The sequence below is a fragment of the Hypomesus nipponensis genome, chromosome 4 (genome assembly GCF_054491055.1).
Source record: "Hypomesus nipponensis isolate SF chromosome 4, ASM5449105v1, whole genome shotgun sequence".
Classification (NCBI taxonomy): domain Eukaryota; kingdom Metazoa; phylum Chordata; class Actinopteri; order Osmeriformes; family Osmeridae; genus Hypomesus; species Hypomesus nipponensis.
The window spans coordinates 8,365,001-8,383,031 of NC_140364.1; the positions used below are offsets into that span (position 1 = coordinate 8,365,001).

At 49.7% G+C, this 18,031-nt stretch overlaps 1 protein-coding gene across 1 annotated transcript in view; it reads left to right on the plus strand.

Annotated features, from left to right (window-relative positions):
- The window catches only part of LOC146295330 (ETS domain-containing transcription factor ERF-like), a 14,297-nt gene extending 569 nt beyond the window's left edge, over nucleotides 1–13,728 (plus strand). Inside the window, exons 1-5 of the mRNA XM_084696168.1 lie at nucleotides 1–110; nucleotides 6,689–6,923; nucleotides 8,314–8,426; nucleotides 9,206–10,110; nucleotides 10,345–13,728. The exon at nucleotides 1–110 is cut by the window's left edge and continues 569 nt beyond it. Of these exons, the coding sequence (XP_084552294.1) occupies nucleotides 89–110; nucleotides 6,689–6,923; nucleotides 8,314–8,426; nucleotides 9,206–10,110; nucleotides 10,345–10,881 (1,812 nt within the window). The 5' untranslated portion in view covers nucleotides 1–88 and the 3' untranslated portion in view covers nucleotides 10,882–13,728. The remainder of the gene's footprint in view (nucleotides 111–6,688; nucleotides 6,924–8,313; nucleotides 8,427–9,205; nucleotides 10,111–10,344) is intronic.
- The last annotated feature ends 4,303 nt before the right edge of the window (nucleotides 13,729–18,031 follow it).

An 18,031-nucleotide genomic window follows, 5' to 3' on the forward strand; every position in this document is an offset into this window, starting at 1 on the left:
CCAACTAGCGAACACAGGCTAGTAAGCTAGCCATCTGTAGAGCCGCACAACGGGAAAGTGTCCAGACTGCCCACTGAACAGAATCACCATGAAAACCCCGGGGGACACGGGTAAGAGAGACTAGTTAGTCGTTAAATCTACGGCCGCTGTAGTTTATGTTAGCAAACTGGTCGTCTATTGTTAAAACTGGTTGCGAGCGAGCTAGTCTAGCTATATTAACGTTATGCGCCTGTTGATCATCATGCTGCTGCTGTGCTGGCTGGCAAGAGTGAAACTATGGCGCTCGACTAGCCAGTAAGCTACTGTAGCTTGTCAAAATGCACTCGGGCAAGGTAGTTATTCTATCTAAGTAGCAAACACAAACTAAGATAGTTAATCAAGTTACACGTGTCGACAAAACATCAAACTATGGGGTTTGCGAAGTTAGCGATCTCTTCTGTTTCAAGTTTTCTAAAGTTGGACCGCGTTTATCTAGCCTAACTGTATAACTTGCTAACCCAGTTGCTAGCGCAAGCTAGCTAATTAGCAGAGTCAGTGTAAGTGTTGGAACAGCGAACATTTCGTGGAACGTAGTGGTTTAAGCATGGAGCTTTGGTTCCAAGTAAAACCTGCGTATGTCTTTCTGCCTCAATCGTTCCTCTTCAACTTTGTATCACAGTTTCATGTGGCTGGTCACCTGTGACAAATCAAGTGTTGATTTAATGTTATCATTGCATGTTTTGTTTCCCAGTGTTACGGTCAAACTGCCTTAAACTTAAGTGGTCTAAAACTGTGTAAAACTAGCTATTTACGTTGATAGTCTTTCGCACTTGACATAACTTTTTGGTGGATCTATTTAAAGTGATGTATGATGTCCTAGGGCAGAAGCATCCTGTATCTTTCTACCGCGGTAAACGTAGTTACCTATAGCCAGTTAATAGGACGAAGTTAGCATCCACAAACTATAAACATGGATTATTTCATGTATTTTTTGCAATCAGCAAATACTGTTTTTTTTATCGGTATTTGTTCAGCCGGACATTGATCGCTATTTGTCAAGACTGGCGACCCTCTTGATTTGCACGTCGCCCCTGAGTAGTTTGCCAAGATTGTGTCCTTATCTGTATTGATTAGCGAGTAGTTCATAGCCTAAGTGAGTTGGCAGTAAAGTCATGTTCTTTTAATTATTAGATGATCGTTACCTCTCACTCCAGTCGACCACAAACGTTAAGTGGGTAGACTCAGGCATGGAAAACCTTCCACCTATGTCTTTAAAATTTAAATGTTACCTTTCATACAGTTTATCACTCAATTCTACATGTACATATGGGTGATGGAAGGGATTTCTAACCTATTGTTATGAATATGTTATGGATGAAGATGTCAAAATGGAGCTCCTTTGTTTGGTTGAGATGTGTGTTTCACTAGTGTATGTACGAGCATAGCTATGCCCCCTGGGCCTTCTGGAACTCCACCCTAACATGCTGGAATCCACCCCTCTTACTTCCATTGTGGAAAAACAAACCTGGAGAGGAAGTGATGTGTGTTGTGTAAGAATTGCTATTCCTAAGTAGACAGTAGTCAGTGTAAAAGTTTAGAACTAGAAATGTTATCGAGCTTGTTGTCCACACAGACTGCATGTGGGTTGGTTTAGGACACATACACACAGAAACGAAACACACACAGAAACACCCACACATTGCCCCAGCCAGGTGACAGAGCTCATAGGTGTGTATGTGCCCTGCTCCAAGGGTCACCTTCCATGTGCATCCCAGCAGGAAGAGAGCAGTCTGGCCCGCTAGCTCCAATTTTCCACTTGTGTTACTCATTGGATCAACAAGCCGCCACACGTAGACGTCACAGCTGTGGCCAGGCACGTTCTCCTGTAGTGTGCGTGTCTGTGTGTGTGTGTCTGTGTGGAGGGGGGGAGGGGGGTAATAAGGGGGTGGGGAGGGTATAGAGTGAGAGTGTTTGTGTGTGACTGAACACAGGTTGTCTGATGGTTGGGACTGTGGGAGTGCATGGGGCAGGCAGCCAGTCAGAAACACTTACAGCAATGGTTTGTGTGTGTGTCACCCTGGCTTCATGATCTGATTCCTCTGCAGTTCAGAACAAGTCAAGTGGAACCAAAGTAGTTGGCTCAGTGACCAGATAAGGCTGTCAGGACCCCTATCTTTGTGGCACACTGACAGGATACAGGCGCTCCAGCTGACACACACACTTTAAGAGGTCTCTTTAAATAGAATCATTCTACACACCCCCTTTGTTGTGTTGCATTTTTAAGAGTTAAAATTCTGACAGTTGGGCCAGACACCAAAATCAACATGTCATGTAAAGTCAGGCCACAAGGCCATTTCTGTTCCCCGACGTCTAGCCAAGGTGTGTGTGTGTGTGTGTGTGTGTGTGTGTGTGTGTGCGTGTGTGAGAGGAGCAGGTTGTTGTGTCCTTTGGCTGTAATGGTTTATGTATGTATGTGTGTGTGTGGCCTGGCTAGTGGGAACCCCAGAGGTTTAGTCTGGCCCATGTCTGTCACAACTTGCTCTGCATCTCCTGTGGCTTTTGGCTTTCTACTTGAATTAGTGTTTGTGAGGGAGAGAATATGTGTGTGAGTAAGAGGGAAAATAGTGTTAGCGAGTCAAGTGTGTGTGTGTGCGGTAGAGAGGGAGGGGAACTGTTTGAGCGAGAGTAGCCTAAGCGTGTGGGTGAATGAACGAGTGTGTGGGGTGTGTGTGAGTATTTGACATCAAACTAATGTTTGTGTTGGTGGTGTGCTGGGAGGCAGATTGAGGAGCAGACGTCTCTAACCTGGGTCCTGTAAAGGCTGTGCACCAAAGAGGGAACTGGAAGGCAGAACTGCTGGTTTCTCATGCCACTTCACACCAACCTGGCAACCCACACCACCAACCTGGCAACCAGGCTCAATCAAAGCGGGCTAGGTGTGAAGGGGAAGGGAGGTGTATGGGAACCTCAGCCTTGGAACATTTTTTGTATTTTTTTTATGGTGACCAAATGGGCCCATCGTCCCCACCCACTGTGCCCCTTCTCTCCCCCTTCTCTCCCCCTTGTCTCCCCCTTCTCTCCCCCTTGTCTCCCCCTTGTCTCCCATTTGTCTCCCCCTTCTCTCCCCCTTGTCTCCCCCTTCTCTCCCCCTTGTCTCCCCCTTGTCTCCCCCTTGTCTCCCCCTTGTCTCCCCCAGTCTCCACCCTGGTCTTTACAGTTCCAGACTAGACCACAGAAGAGCTGAGGTAATTAACCAGCGACACTGTTTTCCCTGACTCGGCACAGCAAACCCGTACACACACGTTTGTGTGTGAGAGAGGGAGTGTGTGTGCACGCCACCCTATAGATCAGATGTGTTGATGGAATCTACAGACAGACAGTTACCCACATACAGTAAGCTTTAGGTACAGTCACTCAGATAATGTTACTGAGGACTGTTCTTTCATCTCTCTCTCTCTCTCTCTCTCTCTCTCTCTCTCTCTCTCTCTCTCTCTCTCTCTCTCTCTCTCTCTCTCTCTCTCTCTCTCTCTCTCTCTCTCTCTCTCTCTCTCTCTCTCTCTCTCTCTCTCTCTCTCTCTCTCTCTCTCTCTCTCTCTCTCTCTCTCTCTCTCTCTCTCTCTCTCTCTCTCTCTCTCTCTCTCTCTCTCTCTCTCTCTCTCTCTCTCTCTCTCTCTCTCTCTCTCTCTCTCTCTCTCTCTCTCTCTCTCTCTCTCTCTCTCTCTCCCCCCCCCCCACCATCTTTCATTTTCTTACACACTCAGTTTATTAGGGCTCCCGGACCCCCCACATATCAGATAATGGCTGATGTCTGTGTTGCATTACCCCCCTCCCCACACACACACACTACTAATTCTGCCATGTCTGTGGTGACGCCTCTGGGACTCCTCTGATTTCATTGGTGGGTCTGGTCTTGATGAGGAGCCAGGATAAGTGCAGTTAGACATGGAGACTAGGACCTGTCTGTCTATTGTCTGCTATTTATCCACTAGTCTGTCTGCCTGCCTGCCTTTGTTTTTGCCTGTCTGTCTGACAGGGACCAGTGCCCAAATTGACTGAGTTAATCCCACAACTGTAGTCACAAAGTTGTCGCTGGCTGATTGGTGTGTGTGTGTGTGTGGGTTTGAAAGAAAATAAAAGTCGTCTGGAGCCCTAACCACAACACACACTGTAGATTTGGAGAAATGTATCTCACATTCTCTCTCACACACACACACACACACACGCCTTCCGCGGCAGTCACATAACAGCAGTATTAGCAGAAACTCCCCCTGTCTTACCATGTAGGGCTGATGTGAATCCCACAGCACACACACACACTCAGAGGGGTCTGGACTGTGTCAGGAGGCTGTGTGCGCTCCGGCCTCAGGAGGCTGTGTCATTCCAGCCTCAGGAGGCTGTGTCATTCCAGCCTCAGGAGGCTGTGTCATTCCAGCCTCAGGAGGCTGTGTCATTCCAGCCTCAGGAGGCTGTGTCATTCCAGCCTCAGGAGGCTGTGTCATTCCAGCCTCAGGAGGCTGTGTCATTCCAGTCTCAGGAGGCTGTGTCATTCCAGCCTCAGGAGGCTATGTCATTCCAGCCTCAGGAGGCTGTGTCATTCCAGCCTCAGGAGGCTGTGGTGACACACACACACACACACAGAGCCAAATGACTACAGACAGCGGTGGGTCGGTTCCGTTTCTCTTTGTCCTGGGTAGAGTGAGGGGCGAATGGTCTCGCTCTGCACCTGACGCTGGCTGCCCACCACCCTTCTCTCCCCCTCTTCTCGTCTCGTCCTTCCCCTCCTCTCCAGAGCCATGCCTGGCTCCTCACCCATGCCTGGCTCCCTCACTCCCTCCGACTCCCTCCTTCTGTGTCCTTCCTCCAGCTCAACGTGCTGTCGCGGGCTTGTCTGTCTTCTCGGTTCTGCTCGAACAAGGAGTGTGCGTGTGTGTGTTTGTCTGCAACAGCCCCCCACCCCTGTGTGACCAGCCAGGCAGAGGCAGGAAGACCTTTTCCTCCTTCTAAATATAAAGGCACAAAGAATAGGAGGAAGGGAGGAGGAAGAGCGAAAGGAGGGATTGATATAGGGAGTGTTTAGTCTCAGGCCAGTAGGAGAGCAGGACAATGCCAGTACGATGCCTATCTGGTGGTCCAGAGGGCACTGACGTCAGAGGGGTCTTTAACAGCCTGACCGACAGCAGACAGACAATAGCTGCTTCCTGACGACCCCCCCCCCCCCCCCCCCCCCTTCAAGGAACCCTGGGATGGTCGGTCTGAGTCTGGACCCCCCTGACATGGAACTGATGAGAGAGAGAGAGAGAATATCTATTGGTGTTTATGCTTTCTAACCTAGCTACAGCCTTGGGGGCAAATGTGTGGTCCCACCTGAACCCAAGGTAGATCACACACACACACACACACACACACGAGATGCAACATCTGATGCCACAGATGAGGTAGTATGTAGCAATATAAAACATGGATGTGTGCATGAGTTTGTGCATGCATGCCTGTGTCTTTAGAGGGTGAACAGTGTGTGCTTCTGCCAAAGCAACAGTCAAGTTCACGTTGCAAAGTCTGATGAAACGTAGCGCGTGCACACGCACGCACACACACACACAAACGGCCTCGGACCTTTTTGTCCTTCTCCACAGTTTTGCTGCCTTATCCTGTCAGAAAGATCATTTGAGGAACCTTTTCATTAAATGCGTCGGTTTCTGTTGTCCTGTTTCTACTGTTTATTTATAGAGCGAACAGATCCAGTCGCTAGGCGACCATGTCTGAGAGGGAGCGAGGGAGGCGGAGGGAGAAAGAGAAAGAAAGGGATGGTAAGGGGGGGGGTGTGGACTCTTATGTGAAAGCTGAATGACAAACAAGAACAGGCCGTGAGTCAGCACTGACGCACACGTGCACACACACACACGGCTGTTGTTCCCGTGTGTGTGTGTGTCAGTGCCCATTGTGCACCCACGCATGTACCCACTTATATAGATATGTTTGTTAATGTGCTGTACCGGGATATCGGTTATGTGGTGTGTCCGTGCTGGGCAGCATGTGAAGCTCCTGCTCCGTGACAAGCAGGAGCTGAGGGACCCCTCTCCTGTGGACACGCACACTGGCCCCAACATGTTCAAAAACAAACAAAAAGTAAAGTAAAAATCTGTGCTGGTATTGCCATATCTAAATATTGAAACTGTTCTTCCACCGTCTTGTTTGATTGCGCTCTGTTGGATCTGGGAGACTTCTCCGGCCTCGCTTTGTTATGGGAAGCTAGCTGTAACCTCTGATATTTAGGCTGCTCAATATTCTGCTTTTATCATTGTCTGTGTGTGTGAAGGCCTTATAGAGGTATGTTGTGGTGTCTGCTGTTAAGACTGGCCTTGTGTTCAAGTGGTGTTGAGACTTCACGCTAAACCCATGTCGGTGGAACATAAACACACACACACACACACACAGTGGTCTCCATCATGAGCTGACGTGTGAAGCTTGTCAGAGCGCGCCTGTCCTCCAGACCTAAGACCGGTGACTACGTTTACATGCACAAAATATTTTCGTTTTTTTTTTTGCCTTTATTCCGAGAATAGCCCCTCCCTCCTAAACATGGCAACTGAGAACCAGGATTCCACGGTCATTCCTGTTGACATGCAGCCATGCACACTGTTGATTAACCACTTGGATATGCTGGCCACACTTCCATCTCTCACCCCCTCTCCATGTCTGTCCTCCCCAGGGTTCGCCTTCCCTGACTGGGCCTACAAGCCCGAGTCGAGCCCCGGCTCGCGGCAGATCCAGCTGTGGCACTTCATCCTGGAGCTGCTGAGGAAGGAGGAGTACCACGACGTAATCGCCTGGCAGGGCGACTACGGCGAGTTTGTCATCAAGGACCCTGACGAGGTGGCCCGCCTGTGGGGGGCACGCAAGTGCAAGCCCCAGATGAACTACGACAAGCTGAGCCGGGCTCTGAGGTACGGGGGGGGGGGGGGCGTCTGTCGGACTCTGTCTGTCTCTCTGCCTCTGTATGTGTCTTTGTGTCTGTCTGTCTCTCTGCCTCTGTCTGTCTCTCTGCCTCTGTATGTCTTTCTGCCTCTGTATGTGTCTTTGTGTCTGTCTGTCTGTCTCTCTGCCTCTGTCTGTCTCTCTGCCTCTGTATGTCTTTCTGCCTCTGTATGTGTCTCTGTGTCTGTCTGTCTCTGTGTCTATCTCTCTGCGTCTGTCTGTCTGTCTGTCTCTCTGTGTCTGTCTGTCTCTCTGTTTCATTTTCTATCTGTCTTTTCACCTCTACACCATAGCACAGAGCGAGATGTTTTCTTTTCTTATTCATTTAAAGAGGAGGCCAGAGAGACAGAACAGGGATGTTGTTAATCACGACTCATCTCAGATGTAACCATGGCTCCTCCTACTGTCACACGTGCACACACTCACTCACACACATACACACTTTTTCCCTGTGTGGAGCACATGTGGGATGTGCTGAACTTTTATTTAGCTCTCAGTCTGTTCTCACCCTCTGACACTCAGCATGCCTGCCCACACACACACACACACACACACACACACACACACACACACACACACAGTGGAAGACAGTAAGTCATCAGTGTCACCTCTGTGTCGTAGGTTGGTGTGGGTGACTTGGTGATGGTTTCTCGTTCTCCTCCTCCCTTTCTCTGTCATCAGCACTCCCTCCTGTCTGTCTCCCTCTCTCGTCTTCTCTCTACTCCAGTGTGTGTGTGTGTGTGTGTGTTTGGGTCTCCTGGGTATCTGGTCTGGGTGAGTCTCTCCCTGGCTTCTGTAGTCCCTCTTCCAAACTTGCTCAGACTGTCCTGACTGGAAGAAGGATCTGATCCCTTCCCTGTGAACTGAGTAATAGGTGCCCAGTCTATGGCGTGTGTGTGTTTCCTGTATACTGTGAGTGTCTGCATGCAGAAGGTTTAGTTTGGGGCTCCGTTTGATGTGAGTTCAAAGCACTTAAGAACAAGCTCAAGCGTGTGTGTGTGTTTGTGTGTGTAGTATGTCGCTGATGTTTTTGTTCATGTGCATAGTCCCACCCTACCACCATCTCCCTTGTGTGTGCGTGTGCATGTTGAAGGGCTCTCAATCCATCTGTGAACATTATGTCCTAACCTCCTGTGTCCACTTCACCCAACAGCTATATCAAAGCACAACCCGCTGTGTTTGTGTGTGTGTGTGTGGGGGTGTGTGTGTGGGGGTGTGTGTGTAGGGGTGTGTTTGTGTGTGTCACATCTTGGAGGAGGCCACATACTCATTGATAGACTGCAGGTGGAAGCTAAGGAATTACACACAGGCTTTGTGTGTGTGTGTGTGTGTGTCTAACCAGCCTTCTGCCTCTTACAGATACTATTACAACAAGAGGATTCTTCATAAGACTAAGGGGAAAAGGTTCACCTACAAGTTCAACTTCAACAAGCTGGTCCTGGTCAACTATCCCTTTATAGACATGGGCTCTGGTAGGTCCCGTGCACGCACACACACACACACACACACACACACACACATACACACACACACACACACACACACATTGTTAGCAGTGTTAGGCTCAGCCATAGACAGTAAAACAGCCCCTCAATAATGTTGGGTATGAGACAGAACGTTAGACTGTATGATGTGGTGTGGAATCTGACATGTTTTTACAGCATGGTTACACACATGCGCAGACACAAAAGCATGTGCACACACGTTTGACAAAATCACACACACACACAAAATGATCTGTGCATACACACACATACAAATCAAACACAGACACTTTCTCTGTCTCTTTCTCACACACACACACACACACACACACACGTAGTGGTTTTGGGGAAAACAGAGTTAGCCGACCCGTGTTTGTGATGGCAGAAGGAGCAACTTTCCACTGTTTCATTCTGGCGCGTGGCAGCATGCCAGGGGGTTTATAGTGCCACACAGCCTGGCAGCCTGGCAGGGCCGTGGAAACTAGGACGGCAAACGTGGCCCGCCATGTTTTCTTACCCGTCTGTTTTGTAGGACTCTCTCTTTCTCACTCTCTCACTCTGTATCTGTCTCTCTCTCCTCTGTCTCGGTCCAGTTCTCCTTGCAGTATTCTCTACTTCACCCAGCAATTCTCCTCTCTCTAATGCTTCTCTCTTCCCCCTTCTCTCTCTCTCTCTCTCTCTCTCTCTCTCTCTCTCTCTCTCTCTCTCTCTCTCTCTCTCTCTCTCTCTCTCTCTCTCTCTCTCTCTCTCTCTCTCTCTCCGTCCAGGTCGGGGGGTCCCCCAGAGCGCCCCCCCCGTGCCGTCAGGCAGCAGCCACTTCCGCTTCCCCCCGTCCACGCCGTCCGAGGTGTTGTCCCCCAGCGAGGACCTGCGCAGCCCGGGCGTGTTCAGCAGCGTGGCGCGCCGCATGGCCCGGGGCTCCGTGTCCGACTGCTCCGACGGCACCTCCACCAACTCTGAGCTGGAGGAGGGGCTGGGCGGGGGAGAGGAGCGCCCCGGGGGGGCCGAGAGGGCCTACAGGAACCTCCTCCACCCCCGCCTCCCTCACGACTCCCTCTTCAGGGTGTACGGGGGGAACCCCGGGGTGCTGGGCCGCCACCCGCCCTCCCACCGGCTGCACCCGGACTCCCTCTCCCCGTTCCCCGTCTCCCCCCTGCCCGGCCCCGGGGGGCTGCTGGCCCCGCCCCTCTCCCCGGCCCTGTCTATGACCCCCACCTCCCACCTGCCCTACTCCCCCTCCCCCTCCCTGTCCCCCATGCTGGGCTCCCACTTCTCCTTCAACCCCGAGGACATGAAGCGCTACCTGCAGGCCCACACCCAGAGTGTGTACAACTACCACCTCAGCCCCCGCGCCTTCCTGCACTACCCCAACATCGTCATCCCCCAGCCCCACCGCCCCTCCGTGGGCCCCGACAGCAAGGCCAGCCTCAGCCTCGGCCACCACCCCCACCAAGGCCCGGCCCACTCCCATTCGCTGCACCAGCCGGCGGGGGGGGAGGAGCTACAGCACCCGTCTCCCTTCAAGTTCAAGCTGCAGCCGCCGCCCCCTGGGCGCAAGCAGCGAGACGGCTCCGCCCACTCGGACGGTGGCTCCACCTCCAGCTTAGGCTCCTCCTATCCCGGTTGTGGGATGCTCTCTGGCTCCTCCTCCGCTGGGCTTCCTAAGATCAAGGTGAGTCCGGTGCAATCCTAGCCAATCACAAAAGACCATGTTTCTGGAGGTAGACGCAGTCAGTTATTCAGTTTTTGGTAGTATTTTAGCTTTGTGCATGTTTTAACATGAGAATAACCCAGTTTGACCTGTCTAGTACTATTAGATAGGGATGTTACTGAGGAGTGTAACTGTCGCTGAAGAACTTTCTAGAAGGTGGTGCTGTGTGTCTGATCCGACTGTTGCGTGTTCAAGGTGGAGCCCATATCAGATGAGTCCGAGGAGGAGGTGGAGGTGACCGACATCAGTGAGGAAGAGGATGACGACGAAGGGGACGTCTTCACCCCCCTGCAGCCGCATGCCAACGGGACCGCCCCCCACATCGCCAACGGCAACCCCGAGGAGGAACTAGACGACGTGTTCAAGACCCCTGCTGCCCCCCTCCTGGCGGGAGCCCCCATCCCCAGTCCCGGTCCCCTGGTTGGCCTGAAGAGTGAGCTGGTCCAGGGGCCTCCCGCCAGCCCCAGCGGGGCGCTCTGCATCCCCCTCAAGCAGCGCTTCAAACGCCGCTGGAGCGAGGACCAGAAGATGGAGGCCGACGGCGAGAGAGAGGAGGCGGAGGACAAGAAGGTACGGGCGGAGAGAGAGGAGGTGGCGGGCCGGGCGGAGCACGGGAGAGGGGAGACTCCTCCCCCGAGTCTGGGAGCCCCGCTCCCGCCGGCCCAGCGGCGAGCCAGCTCCGAGCTGCAGAGAGCCACAGCACAGCTGTCTCTGGAGAACTCTGGCTGCTGAGGCCCGGGGAACACACACACACACTCAAAGACACGGACACACACACCTTTTGAGACAAACACACATTTTGTATGCACACATACACACACACATACACAGCCCTTAGACTGTGTTGAAACACACGCAAGTCATGCCTTTGTCAGTACTGAGCACAGGAAGCAGCATTGTGCTGTGAATACAACACTAAGGATGTGCAGATGTATGTAGTATGGACAGTATGGACTGACATCCACTCTTCAGGAGAGGCTCAGAACCCCCCCTCCCAACACACACACACCCCATCTCGTATCTAACCCTGAGACCCCACAAACACTCTTTACCCTCCCAATCCATCACACCACCACACCTTCACAAGGTGCCTTTCTCCCTGTACCAATCTCGAGTCAATACGGGATCTCTGCCTCTACCCTCCACCCCAGCCACACACACACACACGCAAACAAATACATTACTGACAAACGCAAAAGAGATTGCAGAAGAAGTGTGTGGGATGTGTCCACCGTTCGGGACCCCCCCCCCCCACGTGGAGGAGGGGGAGGGAGAGCGGCCGGGTTCACACCTCAGCCCGCCGGGGAGCACCTCCTTCTCTCTGACTCTGCCTGCCGACTCAAGAGGAAGCGACAGCTACAACGCAGTACCCGACTCCCGAACCCTTCCCTTCCACGGGCCAGCCCAAGCCGAGCTGCCTCGTGAGACAGACAGACAGACAGTGTGCACACTTGTGCAGTACAGCCCCCCTCTCACTGGTGATGTTGTAATCCTTCACTAGTGATGTTGTAATCCTTCACTAGTGATGTTGTAATCCTTCACTAGGGCTGTTGCATAGAGAGAGGCAGGGGGGGCTGGCGGTCTGTCCTCAATCTGATGGATGGACAGACTTTAAAGGTTGATCTTCAGCTCTCTGTGCCCCTATTTTTTTTTTCTCACATTGCTCTCAATCTTTCTTTTCTCCCAAGAGAGTGCCTTGAAGAATGGGACAGTATTTCCGGAGGATGCTATGGGCATTTTGGGGTGGAAATAGGCTGAGCTCTGGTACAGAAGATGTTGGAACTGAGACTAGTTGAGCTGAAACACTGACATGAGTTAAATGTATGACCCAGGGTGACCTCCAGCCCAGCTAACAAAGCCTTCAGAAGCCTTTCTGTGTTTGAAAGGATTTTCCATTTCTTCTTCTGTGTTTTGGAGAATTTTGGAGCCCGAAATGAACAAAGAGGATGGAATGAGATTGTGCCTTTGTTTATGACATGTGACATGAACCCCCTACACACACACACACACACACACACACAATTTTGGTGGGCCCAGACCTCATACACTGCCATCTTGCCTTCTTTTTACAGAACAAGAAAAAAATATGAAACAGAATCAACACATAGGCTACATATAAATATATATATATTTTATTTGAATATATATTCAATACAAATCTTATATTTCACAAAGCTATTGTTTGATATGAAATGAGGAGAACTATTTTTAATGATAGATTTATGAAGTTCTTATGACAGCCTGGTCTACTCTCCTTACCTTCATTTGGGAAAGTGGACACAGAAAGGGGTCCCTGTTTTTAGGTCAACGAATCAGAAAAAGTCTATTTTATTGTAAGAACAAATATTTGTGTTCAGAGCAGGGATGGATGGAAGGGGTGGAAGTTAAAGCATGTTAACAAATCCTTATGGGAGCAAGTTGAATCATGAACCATGTGGACCTGAGATGTGGGGCCAAACTTGCAGGCTAGGGGGTTCTTTTTGACCCCAATGTGCTGGTCTTTGAGAAACATGAACCCCACATCCTGGCCCTGCAGTGGTGGACCTGGACCTTCGTACACCAAGATCTTCATCCACACTCCAGCACCCCAGCATCTTCTTGCTGTACGTGTGTGTGTGTGTGTGTGTGTGTGTGTGTTTGCCTGTCTGTCTGTAATGGGCCTGGCCCACCAAGTGAGGCTCCTGTTTGTTCTGGAGAGTATGGAACGTGACATCATGCCTGACGTCCCCCCACGCCAGCCATCTCGCTGGCGTAGGAATGTGTCACTGTAGAAACCACCTGTTGCCCACGCAGGATGTGACATCACAAAAACCCTGCGTGGAAAGGGACTTCCCATGATGGGGAGGAAATTAGTCTGTGTGTGTAAACCACCAGCCCGATCAAACACACTTATGTTCTACAGTCTGCTGGGAGGGTTGGTGCTTATGATATGGTCCGGCCAGCTTGTATTTTAACAGTCTCCCTCAATATTTCTATTGTTCTAATATTCTTTTTATTTTTCAGATTTATTACCGTTGTTACAATGAATATTATGATTATCATTAACATAACTTTTCATATTTGATTGTTTGTAGCCCTTCCCTCAGGCCTCTCCCTTATTCCATTGCCTTATTGAATTTGGTGCATCTTGAAGTCATTGTTTGACGCGCTCTTCTCCAGCCTTATCGTCCATCTTAACCATTAGCTGTCTAGTTATCCTCATTGGCGCGGGTTGGTATGTGTAGTTGTGGAAACGTGGAAATAAGGAAGGGTCATATTATTATTATTATTATATCACATTACCATCATATTTTAAATATTCCCGTTTTTGATATTGTGTATATATCTTTTTTTTCCATTTCGGGGGACTTACTCATTAAGAAAAAGACTTGTATTTTGTCGGACCGGTGTATTATTTGAATATTGTTTTCCACCTCACTCCCGTTTCCCGTGTCATCCCAGCGGTTACTTAACACTGTTTAGAGAAATGAGATTGAGATGACATCACAAGGACACATTCATACTTTTTGTTTCTCTTGTATTTCTTCTATTATTTGTAATTAAATTGTAATCAGGGTTCATTAAAACAGGTTAAATGGATGTGTGTCTCTGTGTCCTTCATAATTAATTTAGGTGGAAATTAGGATTCGGTGGACATTATAAGTCCGTCCAAACCTCTGGTGTGGTACTATAAACTTCGGTTCAGTGGTTGTTTTACAAAGGTTACCTATGATTGAACCTGTTTTTACAATCCACCGAACTGGAGGTTTCTACACTGTCCAGTCCTCACATTGTTTACACTTATCATGTGGGTGCTACTCCTCAGAAGACGAGAGACGTTGAGTTTTCAGCGCATTCCGGCATGAACTGCTTGTACTTGTGAAAGTCTAATGTGGTTTTAGAGACTGCTGTCATCTGCTGGACATTTGCGGTACTGACGTCTCAAGACGCTTGACAATCTGTTCTATCCTCTCTCAGTTCCTTGATCATATCACTGATCTATCAAGATTTGTTCAAAACTAATTACACTGCTTGTTGACTTTCAATCCATCAAATAACCACTCATGATCTGTGCTAATTAGGAAACTTATAATGGAAGAATGACTGTTATTTATGGCCTAGTTATCCTGTCTCCACCCCCCCTCCACAGCTGCAACAGTCCCTCCTTTTTCAAGAGCCTTTCCAGAGACCGGCCTGTGGGCTGCCTTCTTATTGTTCTCTATCTGTGTTTTCTATCACTTTGTCTCACTGTCACCTCTCATTGGCCTCACTATCACCTGATCTCCCTCTGTTCCATGCTCTCCTATCTGCTCTCAGCCAATTGAACAACCGAGCTCACCAGGAGGTTCGCACCACAATGGTTGATTGACAGGTGATTCTGGGTCCCTGCTGGGAGGTATTGAGGAATGCGGAGGCAGGCCTTGATGGAGTTGCAGGGTTCTTGAGAAGAGTCGGGGGCTGACCCGAAGAGAGTGAGATGACAAAGGTGGCTAATCGAGGCCCATTGTTGAGAAAGACCTGGGTGAGAACAAGCCGTCTGACAGCCAGACCCTGCCCACTCTGGCCTTTCAGAACACACACACACACTCAGCCTGAGCACGGGAACACTCTGGAACTGAGAGGAAGCCCCTACAGATCATCTACCGATGCTTAAAACGTGAATGAACTGGCATCAACTGCCACTCTTGTTGCTACGCAACTACTGCAATTGTGGTTGCTAGTTGAGGTTTTGCAGACCAGACTGGGTGGACTTGTGATACTGCTGCGGAGACAGGCTCTGGACTTTTTCAGGCAGAGACTGAAGTTTTGGGTTGGGATTTGTTTTCTTGTTTTCTGCTATACGGGCATTGACAGCAAAAAGGTTGCCACTGAGGTGTAGCCATTCGATCTCTGTGACCTTTCTCGAGGTGTTAAAAGCCTTTAAGCCACTTTGTGTGAGTGAGTGTGTGTCAATGTGACATGTGGATCTCTGACAGATACCAGTCTGTGCATGTAGGCTACAGTCATGCAATGTTCTTCCAGTGTGCAACGGTTGCTAAGTCTGACCAAGCAACAGTGCGTGTGTGCGCATGTGCGTGTGTGTGTATTTGGGGAGAGAGATTGACCTGGTGTACATGTGTGCAAGCCCTATCCCAGTAATTGGGATTCATTACCGTGTGTCATGTGAAGAGAGGACACTGAGCTGTTTCTCACAGTTACCATTGGATTTCTAGCCTGCATGTCTGTACATGTTCACTCTGAGGATATGCCACGTGGATAGACATTTCACACACACACAGACATATCGTTTATGCACATCGAATCATTCATATTCATCTTTCCCTCACACATAGACACAAACATCCAAGGTTGTGGGATCACTGAGGGATGGAAGTTGCAGCAAGCTGAATGTGTTTGTGTAATGTCCCACATTGCTGCAGTCTCCCGGTCGTGTAGATTCACCCTCTACAACAACCCAAAGATCAGGAGATACCTGTCTGAGCACTCCACCCAGCTGCTAGTCCAAGCACTGGTCCTCTCCAAGTTGGACTACTGCAACTCGCTGCTCGCTGGTCTCCCAACATGTGCAACCCGCCCTCTTCAGAGGATTCAGAACGCAGTGGCCCGCCTGGTCTACAATCTACCCAGACGCTCCCACGTTACCCCGCTCCTCATCTCTCTCCACTGGCTGCCCATCAATGCCCGTATCAGATTCAAGACCCTGGTACTGACCTTCTGAGCAGCGAACGGGACTGCACCCGACTACATCAAGTCTCTCCTGCAGCCTTACACCCCCACCCGTCACCTAAGGTCTTCTTCAGACAACCGCCTGGTGGTCCCACCGCTCAAGACCGCCCGATCCCAACACAAGCTCTTCTCCTGCCTGGCCCCCCAATGGTGGAACCAGCTCCCCACCTCCATCAGGGACACTGACTGTCTCCCCACTTCCAAGAAAAGGCTCAAGACGCACTTGTTCCGGGAGTTCAATGGCACTTAGGAATGCTTGCTTGATTGGACCTGATGTTACTTTCCTCCAGGATCACAATGACTCTTATTGAGAGACTTGTTGCTCTTGTAGGTTAGTTATAATGAAGTTTACTCTTAAACTATTGTACTCGCTGATTGTGCTGACTGTTGATTGTTCTTCTACAGATACAGTCTTGCACTTTTTGGGGTTCATGTTGTTTTAATTTGTAACTTGTATAACTGCATGCTCTTATGGGTCTTCCCTTTGGCACTTCTTTAGTTTTTCACAATGTATGCTTCATGTTTTGGCTGCTTGCAGTGTTTGGGACTACCTCGTTGTTATGATCAGTGACCTTTGCTCTTTTGTAAAGCTCTCTCTTGGAAGTCGCTTTGGATAAAAGCATCTGCTAAATGCATAAATGTAAATGTAATGTCTTTGTCCTACAGTGTAAGTGTAGTCGCTGGACTGTGCGCTCAGTCTCATAGTGCTTCAGCTCTCTAACTGTCTGTCTGTGTGTGTGTGTGTGTGTGAGTACAGATGATGAAATCTCTCCTCAACACTGCAACGCTCCTCATCAGTTGTCCTGTATTTGTTTGATGTGCTCGACACGGTGCATGCATGAGGAGGTCTCTCAGAGACTGCAGTACGCTACTATCAGGGCGGGAGCTGGCGGGTGGGCGTGTGCCACAAAATAAAAATGTAGATGTCTGTGTTAGTGAGTACATCCAGTTTCCATGTGTGTGTGTGAGGAGCGCCGAGCCTGAAAAGCTACACCAAGTGGGTGGGTGCCTCTCCTTCTGGGAGAATGTTTGTGTACACCAGGACACCCGTTAGTGTGAGTGTGTGGAATTACACGTGCATGTTGCGTAACGCCGTAGCATGTTCAAACGGTGTGGTGGCTGGCTGCGTGAGAAGCCTGCAGTGCTGCAGCAGCGGAACCCAGATAACTCTCGCCATCTGTGTACAGACTGAGCACATCTGTGAGCCTGTGCATATGAATGTATGTCGCACTGCAACAACATCTGCACACTCCCATAGAGCTGTATGAAATTGACTACCTATCTGAGTTACAAACAGTAGAAGAATGTATAAGTGGGTCAGTCCCTCAGGAACAGTAATCCGAGGTTAAGACGCTCGACCCTTCCTGTTTGGCTCAGCTGATGGCAACAAGCACGATGACCTCATCGCACTACTTGGTCATTGGCCTAGAGACCCTCTATCACTTGGCCAATCACGAGATGATTTGGTGACGTTAGCGTAAAAGTCTGCTCAGGTTGGAACGGGGAGGCGGGCTTTCTCCTGAGCTGACGTCAAGCACAACTCAAGGACCTCTGTGGATTGCCTGATTTCATGTACATAAAGAATAATATGAAGACAGTTAACATAAGTAGAGATACATTTCACACGAGAATAAGAAACCTCGTCGCGTTTTAGACCTGCCAATACCAAACTCAACTGTCATATTAAGTCAGATTTTTTTTCATCCCCTCCCCTTTTCACCTGCTGATTTACGAATTGTCTTTGTGCTAGCTCTGATGTAAGCTACAGGTTTACAGTTGTTCTCGCCAAAGGTATCCCTACGTTATAACAACCGCTAACCCAATAGTTGACAACACGGCATCTCCCAAATCACCCGTCTGAAAGAATCTGTTTACCTGTCTGTCACTATCTCTGCGAGTTTGTAGATGGGGAAACAAGCAGATACATTTTTCTTTCATTTCCCCGCCTACCTCTTGTTGCAGACACTCCTATTGGGTACCGCAGAGCAGCTCCTAAACAGCTGTTCCATGTTTTCCCACAGTATGATTTGACTGCATGCGGTGTCCATCAAATTTACTTAGTCGTGTAGCTCCACCCGTGGAGTTTGTCTCAGGGATATTATTGGCTACTGTACCCATTCGTGTTCTCTGATTGGCTACTCGGACTAGTTGTCAAGGCTCTGTGCTTCATTCACCA